Source organism: Salvelinus sp. IW2-2015, linkage group LG17 (genome assembly GCF_002910315.2).
Source record: "Salvelinus sp. IW2-2015 linkage group LG17, ASM291031v2, whole genome shotgun sequence".
In the NCBI taxonomy this organism is placed as follows: Eukaryota; Metazoa; Chordata; class Actinopteri; order Salmoniformes; family Salmonidae; genus Salvelinus; species Salvelinus sp. IW2-2015.
Window position 1 is genome coordinate 37,254,417 of NC_036857.1, and position 27,359 is coordinate 37,281,775.

At 42.7% G+C, this 27,359-nt stretch overlaps 1 protein-coding gene, 1 long non-coding RNA gene and 1 pseudogene across 10 annotated transcripts in view; 2 read left to right on the plus strand and 1 right to left on the minus strand.

Moving 5' to 3' along the window:
- The first annotated feature begins 596 nt into the window (after positions 1-596).
- On the plus strand, positions 597-4,660 carry LOC111976663 (histone H3.3A-like; annotated as a pseudogene).
- Positions 4,661-14,186: 9,526 nt separating this feature from the next.
- On the minus strand, positions 14,187-15,606 carry LOC111976336 (uncharacterized). Of its 5 annotated transcripts, none has more exons than XM_070448119.1 (3): positions 15,146-15,606; positions 14,557-14,931; positions 14,187-14,421 (listed from the first exon to the last, which is right to left on the minus strand). In XM_070448119.1, exons 1-3 carry the CDS (start codon positions 15,567-15,569, stop codon positions 14,255-14,257), a joined length of 966 nt encoding a protein of 321 aa, XP_070304220.1. In that variant the 5' UTR covers positions 15,570-15,606; the 3' UTR covers positions 14,187-14,254. The 5 variants fall into 5 exon arrangements, with proteins under 5 accessions (XP_070304220.1, XP_070304219.1, XP_070304218.1 ...); XM_070448118.1 differs by having other exon boundaries at positions 14,557-14,979; XM_070448117.1 differs by having other exon boundaries at positions 14,188-14,421; positions 14,557-15,033.
- Positions 15,607-19,040: 3,434 nt separating this feature from the next.
- The window catches only part of LOC111976664 (uncharacterized), a 13,082-nt gene continuing 4,763 nt past the window's right edge, over positions 19,041-27,359 (plus strand). For 3 of the 5 annotated variants that reach the window (XR_002878951.2, XR_002896425.2, XR_002878953.2), the window contains exons 1-4: positions 19,041-19,259; positions 20,097-20,672; positions 20,903-21,369; positions 21,468-21,542. This is a non-coding gene — a long non-coding RNA (uncharacterized lncRNA). Of the gene's footprint in view, positions 19,260-20,096; positions 20,673-20,902; positions 21,370-21,467; positions 21,550-27,359 lie in introns of all 5 variants that reach the window. The other 2 variants (XR_002896424.2, XR_011481339.1) reach the window with 2 other exon arrangements.

The window sequence follows — 27,359 nt, forward strand, 5'->3', positions numbered from 1 at the left end:
GTTTGCCATAACAGGGGTTGAATAAGTATTGACATTTCAGCTATTCATTTTTAAAAATTCATGTTCAAACATTTCGAAAAACATAATTCCACTTTGACATTATGGGGTATAGTGTGTACATATGTGGAAAAAGTCCAGAGGTGTGAATACTTTCTGAAGGCTTTGAAAAATGCACAATGCTATTTCAAGCAGCCAAATTACTAGGAATGCATCGACCTTTTTTACACGTTTTCGTAATTCCCGACCAGTAAAAGTTTCCAAATTAATTTGTTTCCACTATTCCGATTTTTGTTGCTGGGAATAACGAAAACGTGTAAAAAGGTCGATGCATTCCTATCGAAGAAAGACTGACACATAGTAATTTGGCTGCTTGAAATAGCATTGTGCATTTTCTATATAGAAAATGAACCACAAAGTATTATATTTATTAAACTACTTTATCATAGAAATCTCATATTTAGCTTGGAAATGCCTTTTAGAAATGTGATTCAATTTGTAAACAAGCCTCGGCGTCGTAGTGCGTCATTTTGGTTTGACCAATACATATGCGTTTTGCTGGTGTTTGTGGGCAGGTCTACAAATTAGACGTCAAGAAAAGTATAAATACAAATACCATTTCTTGTTCAAAATTCTACGGAACTGTAAAAGGAACGGTGTATCTGGCATCTAAGAACATTGTAGTAGTTGTTTTGTTCTCAGCTTAAGATTTTAACAAGCCAAATACACTAGGTAAGTGTTTTGTGGTTGTTCATTTGAAATATAGTTAGCCCAGACTATTTTTATCCGTTGTTGGTAGCTAACTAACGTCAAGCGTTAGCTGAAAACAGGTGGTTTGCGTGGGCACTAGCTTGTCAACCTGGCTTATTTAGCTATCCGAGTTAACTAGCTACTGTAGGTAATTTAAATAAGCCAGGCCTCGCAGGTGATTTTGAAAATGCTGCATGGCTAACTAAGGTGGCTAACGTTATATTGAAGATAACGAGGTTGCAACCTCGTTACGGTGACTTGAATAACGTTAACGGCGTTAGTGTAGAGACAGTTGAACTATTGTTACATTTGCTAGGTAACGAACGACTGTCCGCCTTGTTTAGCCTTTCTCAATTTTAGTGTTTAGCTTGTTACTTATTTGGATGTTAATACTACAGTACTTTGTTGGTTGTTACCCCCATCTTGGTTCTAAAATCGGACGTAGTTGCTACCAAACGTTAATTGTCTGCAAGTGCGTGATAGAATAATGATACTTTCAGTTGAACCGCCATACCGGTTTAGAAAGCTGTCGCCCTGCGTCCAATATGTTTAAACATCCTGTGTTGCTAGCTAGCCGACTGGGGTCTCGGCTTACTTGGCGCCTTTAGCCGTATGAAACTAGTAGTAGCCTTTTGGCAATTTTTTTTTATGGTGTAACGTTAGTTGCATGCCTGCTGATATAGGTATCACCATTTATTTGGCTGTCTAATGCAACACTACGACTGGTTTCAAAACTCGATATTTTAAATGTGCTGGCCATCAGTAACCTTGTTTATTGAGTAGTGACGCCACGTGGTTTCTTGTGCATTTTAGAATTTCACCTATTTTCAGAAGTCTACAAGTGAGCTATGGCACGTACCAAACAGACCGCCCGTAAATCCACTGGTGGAAAAGCACCCAGGAAACAACTGGCCCCAAAGGCTGCAAGGAAAAGTGCGCCATCTACTGGCGGTGTGAAGAAACCTCACCGATACAGGTAACGCTTCTCACCTGGACCATAATCAATTTGCTGCAACAGGACACTTCTGGCATGTGTATTGACTGTGTGTGTGTAGGCCGGGCACAGTGGCTTCTGAGAGAAATTCGTCGGTACCAGAAATCCACTGAGCTCTGATCAGGAAGCTGCCTTTTCAGCGGCTGGTCCGTGAGATTGCCCAGGACTTCAAGACAGACCTCCGCTTCCAGAGTGCTGCCATTGGTGCTCTGCAGGCAAGTTAAACAAAGGATTTGAGTTGAAACGGGTTGATTTATGGATAGGTGTAGTCCAGGGTTTCTGTTTTTGCCCAAAAGCCTGTTGCAGCTGAAAACAACTAAACAAATTGCTAAATAGTGCTTTTATTCTTTGCTGGCAATACCAGTTGATTGAAATGCATTTGACTTATGCTTATTGGTCTATATTTACTATAGGTTAATTTGCATAATTATTTTGGATTAAATTGGCCATCTAACAGATGCATTGATCCATTGGCAGCTAAATGAGTGCACAGAACTTGTAGCCTCTAACTTCTCTTGCGCTTTCACGCTGAGGACTGATTATTGATGGCGGTTGTTGGAAATATTTTTCTAATAGGTTACTGTGAGGAACTAGTTTTAATAACATATAATTCGCAGTGGATGTTCCTCTTTCCTACTTTTCCACACAGCAGGCCAGGTACTTCTATGCATGATCAGGCACTCATGCTTCCTCAACATTATCAGGACTGAGAAACCAGACTTGCTCATTACTCACATGGAGCACTCCAAACAAAAGACAATGAGAAATTGACAAATCTCATAAATGATTATGAAATAAACCAAAACTCACAAGTGTAGAAGGTTGTAAACTCTGCAAACAGTGTTTCTACTCAATGGGAACAGTAAAATGACTAATGCATGCATTAAGCTGTCATTTGGTTACAATTTCTGTTAACAGTACATTTACTAAAATCAAAGGGCAAACAATTTACACTGAATTGGTGGGAGACAGCTGAGCAATTCTGTAGAGACTCGACCATCTTCGCCACGCACCCCTCCCCTTGTCCCAACATTTTAAAATTCTACTCCAGACAGCTTCACACATTTTAGCTTTTCACCACAGCCGTAACTCAATCAGCTAGGTCTTAATGCCCTGCGTTTACCAAATTGCAGTTTTCCCAAATAGGCATCGGCCTACGTGCTTGTGATTTTGAAATGATCCACAACAACAAAAAATGTAAGATGCAAGATGATCCTCAGTTCCTCTTTGGCCAAGTCATGCTTTCTGGTGAAGTGTGTCGAATGGTCTTGTTCCTCTATAGACAAGTACTTTTGACATTTATTTCCATTCCCTATTGGGCCCACCCCATGCCGTTAATCCCATTCTATTGGTTTTCATATTTACTTTATTTCGTTGTCCAGAAGCAAAAGGTACAATCCTAGTCATATTAGCAACCCATCCATGTTGAATCGTTAGATTCCCCTGCTTTCTAACTTGACAATGCAGTTTTATTGGTTGCTGCGATAAATGCGTTGCTTTTTCTGTTAAAAGATGCATTACTATATTCTGAGCACTGTGTGGATGCCCTAATAGATGCCCATACGTGTCCAGTAAATTACTCTTTCTCTGTCACGTTGTCTGGAAACTTATTCTATGTTTTTCTTTTTCCCCTAATGGAAACCTTGGTTCAGTCCCATTGGCTGTTGCTCTAACATGGGTAGACAACCCAGGCAGTGGTGTGCCAGAGTAGCCTTAGTCCCAATTATGCAGCAGGTAAATGATGACTTGGTTAGCTGCTGCTGCCCTTAAGTTAATATGTACTGATGCCAATAGATTCTGATTATGGACTTTTCTCTCCCCATACAGGAAGCCAGTGAGGCATACCTTGTTGGCCTGTTTGAGGACACCAACCTGTGTGCCATCCATGCCAAGAGGGTCACCATCATGCCCAAAGACATCCAGCTGGCCAGGCGAATCCGAGGCGAGCGTGCATAATATGAACACTTTGAACTCTTCGAGGGAAGGTGGGTGGGGTGCTCAACCATAAATTACTATGCTGGACAAAAATGTTCAAATGCAACAATTTCATTGCTTTTACTGAGTTCATAAGGCAATCAGTCAATTTAAATACATTAATTAATCCCTAATCTATAGATTTCATATGACTGGGTACAATGGTTGGTCACAAATACCTTAGAATGGGACTCAGGATCTCATCAGTTTTGAGCATTCAAATTGCCATTGATAAAATGCAATTGTTTCCATTGTCTGTAGCTTATGCCTGCCCATACATAACCCCACCATGGGGCACTCTGTTCACAACACGGACATCAGCAATGGTTGTGAGGCCGGTTGGACGTGCTACCAAATTCTCTTAAACAATGTTGGATGCGGCTTATCGTAGAGAAATTAACATTCAATTCTCTGGCAATAGCTCTGGTGGACATTCCTGCAGTCAGAATGCCAATTTCATGCTCGCCCAACTTGCGACATCTGGCATTGACAACTAAGCATTTTAGATTGGCCTTTGTCCCCAGCACAAGGTGCCCCTGTGTAATGATCATGCGGTTTAATCAGCTTCTTGATATGCCACACCTGTCAGGTGCATGGATTACCTTGGAAAATGAGAAATGCTCACTAATGGGGATGTAAAACAATTTGTGCACAAAGTTTAAGATTTTTGTGTAAAATATCTTATTTTATTTCAGCTCAAACTTGGGACCAAATTGTTATTTTTGTTCAGTGTATGTAGTAATTTTTGTATGGTCTCATTAGTAGAATAAAAGCTTGGGATTTATAGTACATGAGTAGCAAGTTTCATGCAAAAACATTCTTAATCTTTTCTCAGGTTTTGAAACTATTTTTTAAAAATTGTTAGTTTATATTTTTAGGTCATCTTAATGTAGTATGCATATCACATTATGGCCATTTGTTGTAAATAAACTTTCCACTACCTCACTTGGACTACTTTTTTTTTTGTTGGTTTAAGACCCTCATTTATGCATATTCTGGGCTGAGCTATACTTTCTTAGCCATGGCTGAGGCAAAATTGACTATGCCCAGGATTGGCATTTGTTGGTTAAAGTGAGACAATATATTAAGTACAAGGCTCTGCATTAACATTTTAAAACCAAGAGTCTACAAGGCATTGCTTCAAATACACATCCAAAGACTACATCTTCTGCAAAATTACATCTATAATTCATATTGTACACAACTTGATTTCACCATATGCTTATGACTACTTGCCTAAAGGTTGGATGGAAACATGGTTAGTGTTACCTTTCCTAAACACAATTGACAATGTTGCGTGAGGTTCATAGTCTAAATCTTGGATAGTTAACTTTTTGAATGACAATTGCATCTTGCTCCTTAATTATTGAACCTCGGCACTTACAGGTGGATGGCCAGAGCATTAATACCTCATGCTCAATGCTCATCGACATGGAAGCATACACAAATTGTGCATTCCATAGACATTGCCTAATCTAGCTAAAATAAATAACCTAAAATTAGACTTTCAGTTACACAATATTAGCTAGATTTGCTTTGTTCTTCATCCAAGAGTAAGCCAGGTAAATGTTCATATTCCTCTCAAGCTGTCCAATGTCTGTCTCGCCCGTCACTGCACACCACAGCAAGAAGCTCGCCCCAAAGAGACTGATGGAGGACTTTCCACCACGGCCGCTGATATTTGCGTCCAAGGGACTGGTCTACATTCTAAGTCTTGTACTGGCTTTGCTGGTACTGAACTTGATGGGATGACTGAGCTCCTCACCGTCCTAATCTGCTGTTTTTGACTTAGCCAGCCTCTGGGAGGTCAGGGAGAGGGTTCAAGTGCATGGTTTAATAATAAAAAAAACTTTAGCATCCCAAAAATAAAAAAGGCCAGGTGTAACAGTAACAACATATCAATAAATGGCATTGAACAGAATGCCACTCCCCACCCTTAAATTTACATTTACATTTAAGTCATTTAGCAGACGCTCTTATCCAGAGCGACTTACAAATTGGTGCATTCACCTTATGATATCCAGTGGAACAACCACTTTACAATAGTGCATCTAACTCTTTTAAGGGGGGGGGGGGGTTAGAAGGATTACTTTATCCTATCCTAGGTATTCCTTAAAGAGGTGGCGTTTCAGGTGTCTCCGGAAGGTGGTGATTGACTCCCGTGACTGGGTGTGAGGGAGTTTGTTCCACCATTGGGGTGCCAGAGCAGCGAACAGTTTTGACTGGGCTGAGCGGGAACTGTACTTCCTCAGAGGTAGGGAGGCGAGCAGGCCAGAGGTGGATGAACGCAGTGCCCTTGTTTGGGTGTAGGGCTGATCAGAGCCTGAAGGTACGGAGGTGCCGTTCCCCTCACAGCTCCGTAGGCAAGCACCATGGTCTTGTAGCGGATGCGAGCTTCAACTGAAGCCAGTGGAGAGAGCGGAGGAGCGGGGTGACGTGAGAGACTTGGGAAAGTTGAACACCAGACGGGCTGCGGTCTGGATGAGTTGTAGGGGTTAATGGCACAGGCAGGGAGCCCAGCCAACAGCGAGTTGCAGTAATCCAGACGGGAGATGACAAGTGCCTGGATTAGGACCTGCGCGTTCCTGCGTGAGGCAGGGTGTACTCTGCGAATGTTGTAGAGCATGAACCTACAGGAACGGGTCACCGCCTTGATGTTAGTTGAGAACGACAGGGTGTTGTCCAGGATCACGCCAAGTTCTTAGCACTCTGGAGGAGGACACAATGATTGTCAACCGTGATGCGAGATCATGGAACGGGCAGTCTCTTCCCGGAGGAAGAGCAGCTCCGTCTTGCCGAGGTCAGCTTGAGTGGTGATCCGTCATCCACACTGATATGTCTGCCAGACATGCAGAATGCGATCACACCTGTTATCAGAGGGGGGAAAGGAAGAAGATTAATTGTGTGTCGTCTGCATAGCAATGATAGGAGAGACCATGTGAGGATATGACAGAGCAAGTGACTTGGTGTATAGCGAGAATAGGAGAGGCCTAGAACAGAGCCCTGGGGACACCAGTGTGAGAGCACGTGGTGCGGAGAACAGATTCTCGCCACGCCACCTGGTAGGACGACCTGTCAGTAGGCGCAATCCAAGCGTGGGCCGCCGGAGATGCCCAGCTCGGAGAGGTGGAGAGGAGATATGATGTTCACAGTATCAAAGGCAGCCGATAGGTCTAGAAGGATGAGAGCAGAGAGAGAGAGTTAGCTTTAGCATGCGGAGCGCCTCCGTGACACGAGAAGACAGTCTCAGTTGAATGACTAGTCTTGAAACCTGACTGATTTGGATCAAGAAGGTCATTCTGAGAGAGATGCAGGGAGGCTGGCCAAGGACGGCGCGTTCAAGAGTTTTTGAGAGAAAGAAAGAAAGGGATACTGTCTGTAGTTGTTGACATCGGAGGATCGAGTGTAGTTTTTCAGAAGGGGTGCAACCTCGCTCTCTTGAAGACGGAAGGGACGTAGCAGCGGTCAAGATGAGTTGATGAGCGAGGTGAGGTAAGGAGAAGGTCTCCGAAATGGTCTGGAAAGAGAGGAGGGGTAGGGTCAAGCGGGCAGGTTGTTGGGCGCCGGCCGTCACAAGACGCGAGATTTCATCTGGAGAGAGAGGGAGAAAGAGGTCAAGCACAGGGTAGGGCAGTGTGAGCAGAACGCGGTGTCGTTTGACTTAGCAAACGAGGATCGGATGTCGTCGACTCTCTTTCAAAATGGTTGACGAAGTCATCAGCAGAGAGGGAGGAGGGGGAGGGGGAGGAGATTAGGAGGGAGGGAAGGTGGAAAGAGCTTCCTAGGGTTAGAGGCAATGCTTGGAATTTAGAGTGGTAGAAATTGGCTTTAGCAGCAGAGACAGAAGAGGAGATGTAGAGAGGAGGAGTGAAAGGATGCCAGGTCCGCAGGGAGGCGAGTTTTCTCCATTTCCGCTCGGCTGCCGGAGCCCTGTTCTGTGAGCTCGCAATGAGTCGTCGAGCACGGAGCAGGAGGGGGACCGAGCCGGCCTGGAGGATAGGGACATAGAGAGTCAAAGGATGCAGAAAGGAGGAGAGGAGGGTTGAGGAGGCAGAACAGGAATGGTTGGAGAAGGTTTGAGCAGAGGGAAGAGATGATAGGATGGAAGAGGAGAGAGTAGCGGGGGAGAGAGAGCGAAGGTTGGGACGGCGCGATACCATCCGAGTAGGGGCAGTGTGGGAAGTGTTGGATGAATTTAAATTTCCCCCCATGTTGTAGTGATTTACTGATCGCTACGTTGAGAAAAAAACATACTTTCTATGATAGATGTGATTGTCCAGATGTGGTTGCACTGGATAAGAGCGTCTGCCAAATGACTAATGTACTATTTTAGGAGCTGGGAGTCTAGTTTTTTTTTGGCATCCTACAGAAAGCTCTTTCGCAATATTGTATTTTATCCCCCATTTTCATGTTTGAAAAGGCTTCAGATATGCAGCTACTCAGGATCTTGGAGGCATGTAGCCTAACGTAAACTCACATCGCCTTGGTCTGTACAATTGCCCTCATTTTAGCGCCCCAAAAAACGTAATACTTCCAGATCAACTGTAATGTCAATACCATTGTAAAGCACATATTCTCCCCTTTCCAACATTATCAATTACATGACCTAAACGCTGCACGTTTCTGCATAATTCAAGCAGGCAATGAGCCCTGTTGGGTCTTTTTAAAAATGGCGGGTGGGGAAGAGAAACTAATGCGTGATAGTGAGAAGGGGAGATGTTGTGTGGGAAAATTGCATTTTTTCACTCGATCTGTCCAACTTATCGCTTCTAAAATGTAAATGAAACACTATAAAGAGTTTATATAATGTGTCATTACATACCTATTCGAAGGTTTGTGTTGAATTTGAATCAGGTTTTTAGGGCGGTGCTAAAGTGATCTTAGAAGTAAACAGCGGCTTTGAGAATGATGATCGCATGCCATGATGATGCAAAAATGACTAGGTATCCACCCTTACCCCCGTCACTGTCCATTTCTTGTTTTTAAACACAGAAGTGCTACACCTGGTGGAGAGAGATTGTAAGACAGATAGTTGCTTTATGAGTGCTGTACATTACGACATGACACGTCACGATGTAACGGAGGGTCTGTTTTTTTTTCTTCAACTTTTCTCCAATACATTTACATTTACATTTAAGTCATTTAGCAGACGCTCTTATCCAGAGCGACTTACAAATTGGTGCATTCACCTTATGAYATCCAGTGGAACARCCACTTTACAATAGTGCATCTAAATCTTTTAAGGGGGGGGGGGGGTGAGAAGGATTACTTTATCCTATCCTAGGTATTCCTTAAAGAGGTGGGGTTTCAGGTGTTTCCGGAAGGTGGTGATTACCATGTCGATCAACGCTTTAATAGAAACCTATTTCACACCCCTGATTTTGAAGTCAACAGTCGCTACAGTCCCATTAGTTTTCTTTGTAACCTCGTTTGAATGTTGCGGTTGAGCACATTTGTACGGAATGGGGTGAGTTTACGTTAGTGGTTAGAGCGTTGGGCCACTAACCGAATGGTTGCTAAATCGAATACCTGAGCTGACATGGTAAACATCTGTTTTTCCCATGAACAAGGCAACACTGTTCTTAGTCTGTCATTGTAAATAAGAATTTGTTCTTAACTGACTTGCCTAGTTCAAAAAACAAAAAAAATGACCGTAGGAAATGGAGCTAGCAAGCTATCACTGTTAGCTAATGTGTGAGTCAGTCACTCCTGGTTGGTCACGTAGGGTGCAGGAAGGTCGAAGAGCCCCTTAATCTAAAAGGTAAAATAACCAGTGTCACTGAACACTGAGTGATGGTTTTAAAACCTGAACCAAATGTGTACACCTTTGCTAGCTTGGTTTCAGTCAGGTTTGTTTGATTCACTGAACTACTCTGTCCATGATGAAACTGAACTGTATAGCTAGCCGCCTCAACGCAACTCCTGGCGTTTAGTTTAATTGAGTACTGCGTAGGTACCTGTATATTTATCATATTGTACATGCCTCTGCATTGTCTTGGTAACAAATCCCAATCTCACGATACAGATAAGTGTGACAACTTAGATAAAACACGTCCTACTCTCGACATCGTGAAGAATGGCCATCACAGGTCAAAATTCTCAGTTCGAAGCAGATTATGTAACATTTCGTTGTGTAGCTTTGACGAACACAATATAGTTAACGAGAAAATGATTCCTAAACATTCGACAGGAAGATAGTTGAGGCATTTTAATTTTACAGTATCAGATGCTGCCAATATATTTAAACAAAACTAGAATATCTTTTTTACATTTAATCTATGGTGGACGTCAAATTCGTAGGATAAACAATGCAAGATACCGTGCTTGCATATAATATTGCATCTATTGGCATTGCAAGAGCAGTCAGACAATTAGGTAGCCTATCGTCATACTTAAAACCAGTGCTTAATTTGTAAATCGGAAGGTGCCAGAACAAGTAAGCAAGCAGGGTAACTTGGTACCAGAACGCATGGGAGACACGTGTTATGTTAGAATTGCAAGCAAATCATAGCATTTGTGTTGTGGCATAGAGCAGCATAGTAGAGCCACTTATAGGAGTTGCACACATGGGGAACATTTTTAGTAGCCTAGGATCCTGGATAAATGGGCCCTTTTTATAAAAGCATTTCATGCAATTCTGTCATTTTACATGACTGGAAACTTTGGCAGAGTATTTTTTTACACTGCACAAATTATCAAAATGACAAACGGAGAATCTTGAGATCAATATAAACGACCTTGTCTTGAATCCAATAACAGCGAAGGCTCCTCAGGGGAGGACCATCCTCAATGAATTTCATAAAAATAGTCAAACATGAAAAAATATGATTTTTAGCTAAATCTATACTAAATATGTTCACGTCGCCAAATAATTGATTAAAACACAGTCTTGCAATGACTGTCTACAGTAGCCTCAACAGCACTCTGTAAGGTAGCACAATGGTGTAGCTGGAGGACAGCTTGTTTCCGTCTTCTAGGTACATTGACTTCAATACGAAACCTAGTAGGCTCATGGTTCTCACCCCTTCCCATAGAATTGCACAGTAATTATGATAGGTTGGAGGATGTCCTCCAACCTAACAGAGCAGATTGTCCACCCAATCAAAGGATCAGAGAATGAATCTAGTACTGAAAGCATAAGCTACAGCTAGCACTGCAGTAGATAAATGTGGTGAGTAGATGACTCCGAGAAAGACAATAGTTGAACAGTTTTGAACAAATATATTTCTTCAAAAATGAACGAGAGAGACCGTTAGCTAGCTATATTTCTAGGTACAGTGCCTTCGGAAAGTATTCAGACGTCTTGACTTTTTCCACATTTTGTTACGTTACAGCCTTATTTGAATATGGATTAAATGCATTTTTTCCTACACCCAATACCCCATAATGACAAAGTGCAATGTTTTTTAGAAATGTATTAAAAGTATTCAGACCTCTTGCAACTTGAAATTGAGCTCAGTTGCATCCTGATTCCATTGATCATCCTTCAGATGTTTCTACAACTTGGAATCCACCTGTGGTAAATTCAATTGATTGAACATGATTTGGAAAGGCGCACACCTGTCTATATATGGTCCCACAGTTGACAGTGCATGTCAGAGCAAAAACCAAGCCATGAAGACGAAGGAATTGTCTGTAGAGCTCCGAGACAGGACTGTGTCGAGGCACAGATCTGGGGAAGGGCACCAAAAAATGTCTGCAACATTGAAGGTCCCGAAGAACACAGTGGCCTCCATCATTCTTAAATGGAAGAAGTTTGGAACAACCAAGACTCTTCCTAAAGCTGTCCGTCTGGCCAAACTAAGCAATCGGGGGAGAAGGGCCTTGGTCAGGGAGGTGACTAAGAACGCGATGGTCACTCTGACAGAGCTCTAGAGTTCCTCTGTGGAGATGGGAGAACCTTCCAGAAGGACAGCCATCTCTGCAGCACTCCACCATTCAGGCCTTTATGGTAGAGTGGCCAGACGGAAGCCACTCCTCAGTAAAAGGCACATGACAGCCCGCTTGGAGTTTGCCAAAAGGCACCTAAAGACACTCAGACCATGAGAAACAAGATAATCTGGTCTGATGAAACCAAGATTGAACTATTTGGCCTGAATGCCAAGCGTTACATCCGGAGGAAAACTGGCACCATCCCTACAGTGAAGCTCGGTGGTGGCAGCATCATGCTGTGGGGATGTTTTTCAGCGGCAGGGACTGGGAAACTAGTCAGCATCAAGGCAAAGATGAACGGCGCAAACCTGCTCCAGAGCGCTCAGGACCTCAGACTGGGGTGAAGGTTCACCTTCCCACAGGACAACGACCCTAAGCAAACAGCCAAGTCAACGCAGGTGTGTCTCTGGAAAGACCTGAAAATATCTGTGCAGCAACGCTCCACATCCAACCTGACGGAGCTTGAGAGGATCTGCAAAGAAGAATGGGAGGAACTCTGTGCCTAGCGTGTAGCGTCATTCCCAAGAAGATTCAAGGCTGTAATCGCTGCCAAATCGCTACATTCGCAAAAATGTCTAAACCTGTTTTTGCTTTGCCATTATGGGGTATTGTGTGTCTATTGATGAGATTATATATATATTTTTTAAATACATATTAGAATAAGGCTGTAATGTGACAAAGTCAAGGGGTCTGAATACTTTATGAATGCACTGTATATAAATATTTGCGCATTAGTGTTTCCACCGACACTTCTATCATTCATTTTACCGACAAAAAATACCACCTTGTATAGCATATTTTGTTTTTTTCAACATTTCGAAAGTTGAACGAGAAATGTTCTGTTTCCCATCAGGCCTGTCATGACATTTTTTATCTGACATGTACTTTAGGGACATATCAAAATTTGCTGGGTGGGAGGGGCTGGTCCAACTCAAGGTGGCATAAAAAAAGGCACTGCCCTTCTCAAAGTAAAACATATTTTGACATGACATTCCCCTTATACTGTAAAAAAATTTGAACAAATTGCAATTTTTTCATAACCATCGTTGTAGGCCAATTTTGAACGAAGAGCCCTTACGGAGCCAAATATCTACAGTCTATTCCAGTGTTTCTCAATTCTGGTTCTGGGGATCCAAAGTGCAAATTTTTGGTTTTTGCACAAGTAATCACACACTCCACTCAACTAGTCAACTCCTGTATTTTACATACTTTGGGAAAAGTGTGTAGAATCTGGACCATTGGAGTCTGCTGAGGGGAGGACTGCTCATAATAATGGCTGGAACAGAGCGAATGGAATCAAACACATGGAAACCATGTATTTGATACCATTCCATTTATTCTGCTCCAGCCATTACGACAAGCCTGTCCTCAACTAAGGTGCCACCAACCACCTGTGATTTGGACATACCCTACGATTGCAACTCTGTAGTTAAGTAGTCCTGATATGGCTTTACAAAATATACACCTACATTTTACAATATCACTGATTTCCAGTGGAATAACTCAAGAAGAGATGGGACTCTCTTAACTCAATATACAAGATATACAAATAATACATACCCCCACACAAAACACAGCATCAAGGTACAGTAATTGGCTACAGGTTACACAAAATAACATGCAGTGCCTCATGACATTTTACCTCAATGGGTCAAATGCATAGTTTGTGTCTCGCAATTAACAGAGAGGTCCATCGTCAGAAGATTATTATCCGGGTGACAGCAATGACGGTGGTGGTGAGGTGCTGTCAGAGGTGGTGGTCCCACTGGATGATGTAGATTATTTTGATGGTGAGGAGACTGGTAAAACAAAACTCAACACTGCCGTTTAGAATAAGAAAATATGTAAGCAGCTGCCGAGGACCAGCCTGTAAGGAGGATGACAGCGCGTGACAACTCACAAAGACACAGAGGAGGAGGAACTATCTAACACCCAGGGAGAGAGAACGAGTGACCTCAGTCGAACACAGAAAGAGGAGGTGGAAGAGGCGTTAGATAGAGGAGGAGGTTACCCCTGAGGCAATTCCTCCTGTTCATGTGAGCAAGAAAGAGCAGAAGGCTTCTGATCAGCCAAATGGCAGGCAGAGKGAGAGGTCATAGTGATTCACACCCACAGAGAGAAAGACAACCCACACAACCTCTTGGTTGAGATGAACCACACAGAGGTAGAGGCAGAGGGCCTTCAGGGCTAGCCAGTCAGCCTGCCTGCGCTGATCCTCAAGTCAATTGTATTTAAATTCATGTTCATTAAAGATTTTTATTCAAGAATTTAAAAGTCCCATTTACTTAATGATCATTTTTCACTGTGTTCAACCCTCAAGAACCAGGGTGAGTCTGGGTCGCCCTTTTACTGGGCAAACACAACTTGCATATCGTCATAGACTAGGCCGAAACGTTAATCTTTTAACCTTGCTTGAATAAAACAATGCATAAAATTGGGATGTTTCCCAGATATTTACACAACCTACTCCACACTTGCAAAGTGAAAGTTTATAGAAAAGTTCTGAAATTAAGTAGTAAACAAGAAAAGCAGAATTGAGTCCAATTTATAATGCAAATAATTTAATGGTCTATGGTTCAATCCCATTTCTGAATGTTTGATGAATAATTAATATTGTTCCTCCTCTTCCTTGTGGCAGGCGCAGCAGCACACTGCCCTCCAAAGCCTGCAAAAAAATTGCCGGACTGCCCCTTTCCTAGCTCTGCATGGAACATCCAGTGTCACTTCCTTGGTGACGTGTTGGGTGACATCCGGGATGACCACAGCCACATCCTCTGGAAAGGGAAAAAAGAGGAACAGAATGTAAAAAAAATGCAAACCGTAGGTTCTAAACACTGGCCAGTTGAAAGGTTCTACTAAGATGTCATGACAAACGGCACCTGTCAGAGTGCTCTCTAAGTGTTACTCACCTGCTTGGATGTCAGCTGGCTGAGTGGCGAAGACGGCCATCGTGAGAGTCCTTTCTTCAGGTGTGACGTCCACAACCTCCAAGAGGGAAGAGATGGGCTCTGCCTCTGTGTAAGTGGTGATGTCTTTAACCTCCAGGTGGGAAGATGCCAGGTCTTCCTCTGTGTTAGGGGTGATGTCTTTAACCTCCAGGCTGGAAGATGCAGGGTCTGCCTCTATGTTAGGGGTGGTGTCCACAACCTCCACGTGGGAAGAAGCTTGGTCTTCCTCTGTGTTAGGGGTGATGTCCAAAACCTCCAGGTGGGAAGAAGCCTGGTCTGCCTCTGTGTTAGGGGTGATGTCTTTAACCTCCAGGCTGGAAGATGCAGGGTCTGCCTCTATGTTAGGGGTGGTGTCCACAACCTCCAGGTGGGAAGAAGCCTGGTCTTCCTCTGTATTAAGGGTGATGTCCACAACCTCCAGGTGGGAAGAAGCCTGGTCTGCGTCTGTTATGGGTGACAACAACAATCCTTATGAGCTCTACTACTACAAGGCACCAAGATGTCATCACAACAGGCATCTGTCAGAATGCTCTCTATCATTGCTACTCACCTGCTTGGATGTCAGCTGGTAGTGTGGTGGAGACGGCCACCGCGAGGACAGGGGGGACTGGTAGGGTGGCTGCWGGGGGCTGGAAGCAGCTCTGCACCTCGTCCGCCACAAAGGCACAGACAGRGCTCATATAAAAAGKGCTCTGGAGGTCATCCGTGGAGAAGGACTGACTGATTYTCCCGAGGATCGAMCGCACAGAGTCAAAAGCAGCAGCCCGGGAGAAAGGGATGTGAGGGGAAGGGTCCTTTAACATGCAGGAGAGCTTCTCCACTACAGCCGCCACCATGCCCACGGCCATCCCGCTTATAAGGATTGGGTGCTCTGAATGGCCTTCCTCTGGCTGAAGCCACAGGGCCAGGAGGAGCCTGGGCACCACCTCCACCACCACCTGAGATGGGCTCGAGCAGGTTGCTACGGGGCTCATTGGACTGCTCGCCAGAATGCTCCTCACAGCTCTCTCCACGATGCTGTGGACCTTAGGATCGCTGAAATCAACAAAAAGGAGAAAGACAAAGCTAAACGATGTGCAATGTTTCTCACACAGTACACTGTCTTAGTCTGTTTTGCGTAGTTCCAGATGTGTAGATAAATGGATCAAGTCATATGAGGCAGTACATGGAACTCACATGTCAGCTGGCGAGGTGGAGTGCATGGAGCGACGAGCTTGCAGAAAGCCTCGTGCTCTATGTTCATCATTTTTAGGCAAGTGTTTACTTCCCAGGCCTGAGTATGAAACAGGAAGTCCCATTAGTGTAATTTCAAACAGATCTATCCTGCTGTGCTAACTAGTTGTTGAAAGGCTAGTTAAAGAGCTCACTAACTTGGTAGTATGTCTCTAACTCTCATTCTCTTACCAGCCGAGCGAGGTCGTTTCCCTCCTCAGGGTTTCCTTCCACACCCTTCAAATAAAATACAGAGCAATTCAACTTTCCTGGCTTCTGATTTTTCTGTTGTTTATTTTACCACACCTCCTGAGTGCTGCTGGTGGCAGGGAATGGCAGTGAAGGTGAGTGCTGAGTGGTAATCACTTCTCTAAGGGATTTTTTGCCCTGAGACACCAGCCAGTTGCTCATGTGCTCCGTGGTGACATGGGGCGGGACCTGGCCTTGACTCTGGAGCAGCARATAGTGGACCATGAGCTTCTTCTGCAAGATGAGGTAAGGTGTGAGACCGTGCCACGAAATACCATATCATGTGCTTTTTAGAAGGGCCTCTCGCAACATTTCACAACTGCTCATGCCTGACGATTTGCAAGTGATATTAAGAACTCTTATGACCAACTTCTCTAAACTGTCTTGAAATACAACTCTCTGTTTATGTTTTTGTGGGATGAATCTTACCTGTTTATTGTAATATGTTTCCTCCCAGCAGGCCTGCAGAGTCTGAAAATAAAGGCTGCTTCTACAGAATTCCTTTGAAGATAATGAAAATAATTATGCTTTGTTATGCACAGGCATTTACAGTATGCTAAAATGCATTTCTCCTAAGATTACCTTTGTGGGACCATAAGTGAACGCCGGAATGCACAAAACCCTATCCATGGTAAGATGGGGAAGAAATGCAGCGCTATAGATATACGGGATGCTCTAGAGATAACAGGAATGACTTAAAGTCGCGAATAATCAATGACTGTGGAGTCGTCCAATATGCTGCACTTAGAATTGAGTTGTAGGCGATGTTTTGCGCAAATAGAATGTTTACATTCTATTGCCATGGAGAAATGGAATGTGTAGAACCTGTATAAATGGGTATGCTTCTATGTCTTTATTTCGTGAAAGATTAAGCTCTTTGTTATGTCATAATGTGTATATGAGGACGTAGGAGCCCGTCCCGATTCATGACGCGTTATCCAGGTGCATGTTGCTTAGACCTACTAATCCAACCTTGGTTTACAAGTTAAATACATTGTTTGTATATTTCTATACAAATCTATCGACCACTTCCATTTAAAGCAATGATTGTCAATTGAAAATGTGGTTGTTGTGTTATCCTGTTGTGCACCTTGAGTGTCAGTCCCCTTAAGCACATTATTCCAATATTTCCGAGCTCTGAATTGACACTTTTGCAAAGATGATCGGTTCAAAATAAGAGTATGAATGACAATAAACGTATGACTTGGATTGTATGCATAATAGTGTAGTAAACAATATCGCTCAGCGTGGGAACTTTTGGTGTTAGGAAAGTTTCCGTTATAAGTCTCCATGGCACGTATCAAATCAAATGTATTTATATAGCCCTTCGTACATCAGCTGATATCTCAAAGTGCTGTACAGAAACTCAGCCTAAAAAACCAAACAGCAAGCAATGCAGGTGTAGAAGCACGGTGGCTAGGAAAAACTCCCTAGAAAGGCCAAAACCTAGAGAGGAACCAGGCTATGAGGGGTGGCCAGTCCTCTTCTGGCTGTGATGGGTAGAGATTATAACAGAACATGGCCAAGATGTTCAAATGTTCATAAATGACCAGCATGGTCAAATAATAATAATCACAGTAGTTGTCGAGGGTGCAGCACCTCAGGAGTAAATGTCAGTTGGCTTTTCATAGCCGATCATTAAGAGTATCTCTACCGCTCCTGCGGTCTCTAGAGAGTTGAAAACAGCAGGTCTTGGGACAGGTAGCACGTCCGGTGACAGGTCAGGTTCCATAGCCGCAGGCAGAACAGTTGAAACTGGACAGCAGCAAGGCAGGTGGACTGGGGACAGCAAGGAGTCATCATGCCGGTAGTCCTGAGCATGGTCCTAGGCTCAGGTCCCGAGAGAGAAGAAAGAAGGAGAGAATTAGAGAGAGCATACTTAAATTCAAACAGGAACCAGACAGGAGAATATTCCAGATATAACAGACTGACCCAGCCCCACATAAACTAGATGCATAAATACTGGAGGCTGAGACAGGAGGGGTCAGGAGACATGTGGCCCCATCCGATGATACCCCGGACAGGGCCAAACAGGAAGGATATAACCCCACTTTTGCAAAGCACAGCCACCACTAGAGGGATCTTCAACCACCAAACTTCATCCTGAGACAAGGCCGAGTATAGCCCAAAGATCTCCACCACGCACAACCAAGGGTGGGCGCCAACCCAGACAGGAAGAACGTCAGTAGACTCAACCACTTAAGTGACGCACCCATCCTAGGGACGGCATGAAAGAGCACAGTAAGCCAGTGACTGGCCCTGTAATAGGGTTAGAGGCAGAGAATCCAGTGGAGAGAGGGAACGGCTAGGCAGAGACAGCAGGGCGGTTCGTTGCTAGAGCCTTTCCGTTCACCTTCACCCCCTGGGCCAGACTACACTCAATCATAGACCTACTGAAGAATAAGTCTTCATAAAGCTTAAAGGTGAGACCGAGTCTACGTCTCTCACATGGTAGCAGACATTCCATAAAAATGGAGTCTATAGGAGAAGCCCTGCCTCAGCTGTTTCGCTTAGAAATTCTAGGGACAATTAGGAGGCCTGAGTCTTGTGACCGTAGCGTACGTGTAGGTATGTACGGCAGGACCAATCGGAAGATAGGTAGGAGCAAGCCCATGTAGCTTTTAGGTTAAAGTAAAACCTTGAAATCAGCCTTGCCTTAACAGAAGCCAGTGTAGGAGAGCTAGCACTGGAGTAATTGATCAAATTTTTGGTTCTAGTCAGGATTCTAGCAGCCGTATTTAGCACTAACTGAAGTTTATTTAGTTGATTTTTGAAAACACCATGTTGCTTTAATAAGAGTTAGCATGAAATGTTTTTGGAATACACTTCGTGTTAATGTGAAATTCTGTGGTTTTCCGTTCGTAACGCCCTGCAGTTCCACACTCAAGGATCTTAATAATGCTTTAAAATGCACATGTACGATTGTGCGATGTGTAAATGGGTTGAAAAACAAAGTACTAAAAACGACACCCATTTAGTTATTTACCCTCCCCCCCCCCAATTTGTTTATGTATTTGTCTTAATTAATCTAAATTGTAATTTCTACATACTTTAGCGTTAGCAGTCCATCAGGCCAATAGATGGCGCTGTTGCACTGTTGTAGCAGGAGAAACAGCAAGTTCTGGCCAAGCGCTCACCAGTCTGCAGAATAAGGATCAGAACTTTACAGAGGTAAACTGTGTCTGTTCTTTTTGCTATTACAGGTATGTAACAGAACTTCCAAACGTTCAAATATATACACAATATGTAATGACATGCTATTTAACAACTTTGTCAAGATATTATCACGTTAGGAAAGGTTTTGTTTTGGCTTTGTGTCGAACTGAGTGAGAGTATATGTTAGCTTGATGCTAGCTGAGGTAAAAAACGATTTACGAGTCACAGAGACTATGTTTACTGAGTAGCTTACTTGTACTGGATTTTGTCTAGGAGATTTTTTATAAAGAATCCATTTGTTAGGGATTTCTGAGTTGGTTTTACATGTTATTGKTTTTGTGTAAAATTGTGCTCACTAGCTGGTAAGCTGGCCGAGCACGCTCAGTCTGGTGGACTTTTAGTGCATACAGTGAGAGAGAGACGATTTTCTGGAGGTGCCACTATCTTAAAGCTGAATGTATTGTTGTCCGTTTTCTATAGAGGTAGCGGTATATAGAAAAACATTCAGTTATTTATGTTTTCATATATAGGTGTTTCTATTGTATGAATGTGAAATACATTGTGGTTTTCATGTGAAACCATACACTAAGACAGGGTTATTTGTGGAACATTTTTGAATTCTGCTTTGTGTAATTTAAAGTGTGCACTTGTTTGATGTGAATATTTTCAAAGTACTAACAAGAAAATAGACAATTGAACAAGAGAAAAAAAACATTCTTCAGGATAAAGAAAGCGCCAGAACTTTGCAGACGTAAACTTGTGTCCGTTCTTTTTACTATTGCAGGCCACCTCAGCTACACATGCACTCTGTCTGCACACGCATCCACGCATGCACRTACACAYGGACAAACAYACACTAATGTTCTCTCTCTTGTGTTTGTCAGCAGTTCATCGTGGCCCTGTCATTCGCCTCCTTCACCAAAGCTCTGTCAGGGACCTACATGAAGAGTGCCATCACTCAGAGAGACACTTTGACCTGTCCAGCTCTCTCATCGGACTCATAGACGGCAGCTTTGAGATGGGTATCAACAATAGCATTGAGTTGCTTGAAAATTCATGTAGTGAAAACCAGATACAGACTACAGTATGATCCATTTTTTTTGTGGTTCAATCAGAGTCTGCTCTCAATACTGTCCAGTTTTATAGTTGTTCCTATTAATTGATTGACTGGTGTTTGTCCATGACTCTACTGTCAAACCTCTAACATTTATGTGATGCTATGTTGTTGCAGCCTAGTATCCAAACTGATATGCCATTTTTAGTTACCAAAAAAACTGTCTTTATAATTTGCGATTCCTGGCTACTGTAGTGTTGTGGTTTCTTGCAGGTAACCTGCTGTTCCTGGCTGTGGTCAGCCATTTTGGGGCGAAGCTGCACCGGCCCAGGCTCATTGCTATGGGCTGTTTCCTCATGGYTGTAGGATCCTTCCTCACAGGCCTGCCACTCTTCTTCATGGGACGGTAAAACAACTGAAATACTGGTTAAACTTGTGCTTGTAGAGATACTCCAATGCGGAGGATAGTTTCACTTTAGAAATAAAGAAATGTATCCAGTTGTTGATTAATCTCAGTTAACATAGAACTAAAGTCTTGCGTAATTGGTCAGCTGCTTGATTATGTTTTGGGGTCATACATGTTAAGAGAAGGGATTAAGAGATGCTTTAACTGTGATGTGGTAATGTTGGACCCAGGTGCAGAGAAGAGACCAGAAGATGAAGCAGTGGTTCCAACCAGTGTCTCCACCCCTCAAGGGCCCATTTAACTGCCAAGAGCTCTCGTTTGCCTACATCGTAGTTGCCTTCTGCTAGCGAGAACCGCTTGGAGAGAAAGGCGCATGGGTGCAGTTTCTTGTCCTCCTCGTTCCGCTGTGAAAGGACCGCACCAGCTCCGGCGTCCGAGGCGTCTACCTCTACCACAAAGGGGCGAGTAGGATCAGGATGAACGAGGATGGGTCCGAAGGTGAAACGTCCCTTGAGCTCTATGAATGACCTGTCAGCCTCGGGATTCCAGAAAAAAACTGCTTGAGTGAGGTTGGACAATTCTGTATGTGTTCCGGAAAGGTTTTTGGAGAAGATCAGGATGTCGTCGAGGTAAACAAAGACGAACCGATTCAACAAATCCCTAAGAGTGTCATTGATSAATGCTTGAAAGACTGCCGGTGAGTTCGATATTCCAAAGGTCATGACTAAATACTCAGTGACCACTAGGGGTGTTAAAGGCAGTTTTCCACTCATCTCCCCCCCTGATTCTCACCAGATTTTAAGCGTTGCAGAGGTCCAGTTTGGTGAAGAATTGGGCTCCTAGGGCCAACTCCAAGGCGGCGGACATCGGGTAGGGGGTAACGATTCTTGATCCTAATCCTTTTCAGCCCTCTGTAATTGATGCAAGGACTGAAGTTTGGGTCAGAGACAGAGAGACAAGGGATTCGTTTAGACAGGCAGCCCAATTATGGTATTTTTTCCACTAATTGGTCTTTTGACCAATCACATTAGATATTTTCGCATCAGCTCTTTTTCAGAGCATATCTGATTGCTCAAAAGACCAATTACTCAAAAAAATTACTGAATTGGGCAGCCTGNCATGAAGCAGCTCTTTCAGTAGTTTAGTTGGAATAGGATCCAGTATGCAGCTTGAAGGTTTAGAGGCCATGATTATTTTCATCATTGTGTCAAGAGATATAGTACTAAAACGCTTAAGTGTCTCTCTTGATCCTAGGTCCTGGCAGAGTTGTGCAGACTCAGGACAGCTAAGCTTTGGAGGAATACGCAGATTTAAAGAGGAGTCCGTAATTTGCTTTCTAATGATCATGATCTTTTCCTCAAAGAAGTTCATGAATTTATTACTGCTGAAGTGAAAGCCATCCTCACTTGGGGAATGCTGCTTTTTAGTAAGCTTTGCAACAGTATCAAAAATAAATTTGGATTGTTCTTATTTTATTTGAATTGTTCTTATTTTCCTCAATTAAGTTGGAAAAGTAGGATGATTGAGTAGCAGTGAGGGCTCTTCGATACTGCACGGTACTGTCTTTCCAAGCTAGTCGGAAGACTTCCAGTTTGTGGATATTTACACCAATGGATATTTATATTTTGTGTTTTAAGTTATCATTTCAGTTTTACTTGGTGTTATCACTGTTACACACAGTGTAACCATCCGAAGAATGAAATCAATGTGTGGATGTTGATTGGACAATGTATATGTGCTTTGCAGAAGCCATTTTTTTGCATTCCCTGTAGCGTGTATTTTACTGGAGTATGATCAGATTGCTTTGTTTAAGCCAGAATGAAGACTTGGTCTGAGAAACTATGCCGATTATAGCATGATAGCTATTTATTTTTAAATAAGGCAATGTATATATGACCCCCTTTCAAAGAGTCGCTCATTTATCACTTTCTTACAGATATACAGTGCCTTCAGAAAGTGTTCATACCCCTTAACTTATTCCTCATTTTGTTTTCTTACAGCCTGAATTCCAAAAGGATTAAATTATAGTTTTTGTATCATCTCACCCAGCTACAGACAATACCCCATAATGACAAAGTGAAAATTTGTTTTCAATTTTTTTCTCAAATGTATTGAAAATGAAATACAGAAATATCTCATTTACATAAGTATTCACAATACATGTTAGAATCACCTTTGGCAGCGATTAAAGATGTGAGTCTTTCTGGGTAAGTCTCCAAGGGCTTTGCACCCCTGGATTGTCCCATATTTGCAATATCACAATATATACAGTACCAGTCAAAAGTCTGGACACACCTACTCATTTAACGGGTTTTCTTTATTTTTTACAATGTTTTACATTTTAGAATAATAGTGAACACATCAAAACTATGAAATAGCACAATTGGACTTAACAGGTGTACCTTCTTAAAAGTTMATTTGTGGAATTTCTTTCCTTAAAGCGTTTGAGCCAATAGGTTGTGTTGTGACAAGGTATTTACAGAGGATATCCCTATTTGGTAAAAGACCAAGTCCATATTATGCCAAGAACAGCTCAAATAAGCAAAGAGAAACAACAGTCCATCGTTACTTAAGCCATGAAGGTCAGTCAATCCGGAAAATTTCAAGAACTTTGAAAGTTTCTTTTAGTGCAGTCGCAAAAACCATGAAGCGCTATGATGAAACTGGTTCTCATGAGGAAGACCCAGAGTTACCTCTGCTGCAGAAGGTATGTTCAGTAGAGTTAACTGCACCTCAGATTGGAGCCCAAATAAATGCTTCACAGAGTTCAAGAAACACACACATCTCAACATGTACTGTTCAGAGGAGACTGCTTGAATCAGGCCTTCATGGTCGAATTGCTCCATTGAAACGACTACTAAAGGACGGACACCAATAATAAGAAGAGACTTGCTTGGGCCAAGAAACACGAGCAATGGACCTTAGACTGGTGGAAATCTGTCCTTTGGTCTGATGAGTCCAAATTTGAGATTTCTGGCTTTCAATGTGTGTGTAAAGAATCCAGGGTGTTTAGTATGGTCTACGCTTCATTATAAAACTATTTGTTGAATGGTTTAAAATCCGTCAGAAGCTGCTTTCAATTCATGGTGGCTCTGAATAAGTCTTGACGGAGACAGAGCTTGTTTTGTATCACATGACCCACTCAATTTGTTTACATCGGATTGTTCTTTATGTAAATATCACAACCCCTCTTTCCTTCAGTCTGTCTCTCCTGAAAATAGGGGGATTTCTTACTAGCAGAACTCGAAAGGAAGGATTACGCATGAAGTGAGGAAAGGACCTCTCCAGACACACGCCAAGCTTATACCTTCTTCATCAGTAGACCTCCCAGGAATATCCCACCGCACCCACAGGCAGGTTCAACTACCTGGAAAAGTTATACTCACACATTTAGTGCTACCAGTGGGCTGGAGTTTCATTCCCACTCATGTTCAACAAACCTACAGGGGATGGGAGAGGAAAAAAAAGTATTTAATGCCATTCAACTCAGTACTGACAGGAGGGAACTTTCAGTTGGAGCATGTCCAGGTTTCTATGGCTTCGTTGAGACAGGCTGCCCAATTCAGTAATTTTTTGAGTAATTGGTCTTTTGAGCAATCAGATATGCTCTGAAAAGAGCTGATGCGAAAATATCTAATGTGATTGGTCAAAAGACCAATTAGTGGAATATCATAATTGGGCTGCCTGTCTAAACGTCCTTGTCTCTCTGTCTCTGACCCAAACTTCAGTCCTTGCATCATTACAGAGGGCTGAAAAGATATAGGATCAAGAATCGTTACCCCCTACCCGATGTCCGCCGCTTGGAGTTGGCCTAGGAGCCCAATTCTTCACCAAACTGGACTCCGCAACCTTAAAATCTGGTGAGAATCAGGGGGGAGATGAGTGGAAAACTGCTTTAACACCTATGGTCACTGAGTATTTAGTCATGACCTTGAATATCGATCACGGCAGTCTTTCAAGCATTATCAATGACACTCTTAGGGATTTGTTGAATCGGTTCGTCTTTGTTACCTCGACGACATCCTGTCTTCTCCAAAAACCTTTCCGGAACACATACAGTGTCCACCTCACTCAACAGCTTTTTTCTGGAATCCCGAGGCTGACGGTCATTCATAGAGCTCAAGGGACGTTTCACCTTCGGACCCATCCTCATTCACTCATTCGTGGAGCGTGGTGCGGTCCTTTACAGCGGAACGAGGAGGACAAGAAACTGCACCCATGCGCTTTCTCTCCAAGCGGTTCTCGCAGCGAAGGCAACTACGATGTAGGCACGGGAGTCTCTGGCAGTTAAATGGGCCCTTGAGGGTGGAGACACTGGTTGGAACCACTGCTTCAATCTTCTGGTCTCTTCTCTGCACCTGGGTCCAACATTACCACATCACAGTTAAAGCATCTCTTAATCCCTTCTCTTAACATGTAGGCCCCAAAACATAATCAAGCAGCTGACCAATTACGCAAGACTTTAGTTCTATGTTACTGAGATTAATCAACAACTGGATACATTTCTTTATTTCTAAAGTGAAACTATCCTCGCATTGGAGTATCTCTACAAGCACAAGTTTAACCAGTATTTCAGTTGTTTTACCGTCCCATGAAGAAGAGTGGCAGGCCTGTGAGGAAGATCCTACAACCATGAGGAAACAGCCCATAGCAATGAGCCTGGGCCGGCTGCAAGCTTCGCCCCAAAATGGCTGACCACAGCCAGGAACAGCAGGTTACCTGCAAGAAACCACAACACTACAGTAGCCAGGAATCGCAAATTATAAAGACATTTTTTGGTAACTAAAAATGGCATATCAGTTTGGATACTAGGCTGCAACACCATAGCATCATAAAATGTTAGAGGTTTGACAGTAGAGTCATGGACAAACACCAGTCAATCAATTAATAGGACCAACTATAAACTGGACAGTATTGAGAGCAGACTCTGATTGAACACAAAAAAAATGGATCATACTGTAGTCTGTATCTGGTTTTCACTACATGAATTTTCAAGCAACTCAATGCTATTGTTGATACCCATCTCAAAGCTGCCGTCTATGAGTCGATGAGAGAGCTGGACAGGTCAAAGTGTCTCTCTGAGTGTGGCACTCTTCATGTAGGTCCCTGACAGAGTTTGGTGAAGGAGGCGAATGACAGGGCCACGATGAACTGCTGACAAACACAAGAGAGAGAACATTAGTGTGTGTTTGTCCTGTGTAGTGCATGCGTGGATGCGTGTGCAGACAGAGTGCATGTGTAGCTGAGGTGGCTGCAATAGTAAAAAGAACGGACACAATTTACGTCTGCAAAGTTCTGGCGCTTCTTTATCCTGAAGAATGTTTTTTTTCTCTTGTTCAATTGTCTATTTTTGTTAGTACTTTGAAAATATTCACATCAAACAAGTGCACACTTTAATACACAAACAAAGCTAAAAGCAGAATTCAAAAATGTTCCACAAATAACCCTGTCTTAGTGTATGGTTTCACATGAAAACCACAATGTATTTCACATTCATACAATAGAAACACCTATATATGAAAACATAAATAACTGAATGTTTTTTCTATATACCGCTACCTCTATGAAAACGGACAAAATACATTCAGCTTTAAGATAGTGGCACCTCCAGAAAATCGTCTCTCTCTCACTGTATGCACTAAAAGTCCACCAGACTGAGCGTGCTCGGCCAGCTTACCAACTAGTGAGCACAATTTACACAAAAACAATAACATGTAAAACCAACTCAGAAATCCTAACAAATGGATTCTTTATAAAAAATCTCCTAGACAAAATCCAGTACAAGTAAGCTACTCAGTAAAACATAGTCTCTGTGACTGTAAATCATTTTTTACCTCAGCTAGCATCAAGCTAACATATACTCTCACTCAGTTCGACACAAAGCCAAAAACAAAACCTTTTCTAACGTGATAATATCTTACAAAGTTGTTAAATAGCATGTCATTACATATTGTGTATATATTTGAACGTTTGGAAGTTCTGTTACATACCTGTAATAGCAAAGAACAGACACAGTTTACCTCTGTAAAGTTCTGATCCTTATTCTGCAGATGGTGAGCGCTTGGCCAGAACTTGCTGTTCTCCTGCTACAACAGTGCAACAGCGCCATCTATTGGCCTGATGGACTGCTAACGCTAAAGTATGTAGAAATTACAATTTAGATTAATTAAGACAAATACATAAACAAATTGGGGGGGGGGGGGGAATAAATAATAAATGGGTGTCTGTTTTAGTGACTTTGTTTTCAACCCATACACATGCACAATCGTACATGTGCATTTTAAAGCATTATTAAGATCCTTGAGTGTGGAACTGCAGGGGCGTTTACGCGAAAACCACATGAATTTCACATGTGAACACGGGAAGTGTTCCAAAAACATGTTTCATGTAATCTTATGTGAAGATAATGTGATCACATGTGCTTTACATGTTATTACATTAAACTACACATGTGAAAATGGATCACGTTGTGTCCAAAACATATTTCAACATTGATTTCACATCAAATGGAAAGTTGAAATCATGTGGTTTTTCTGTAAGGAGGAAATATAAGATGCATTTTGATGTTATGTTTGATGTTACATGATCTTGAAAATGCAATGTTCTTTTGAGGTTCTTCCATGTTCCTTTCCACGTATTTTTGGTTTTTTCTTTCCCTCAGTCCTTTTCAAACAACTTCATTGGCCA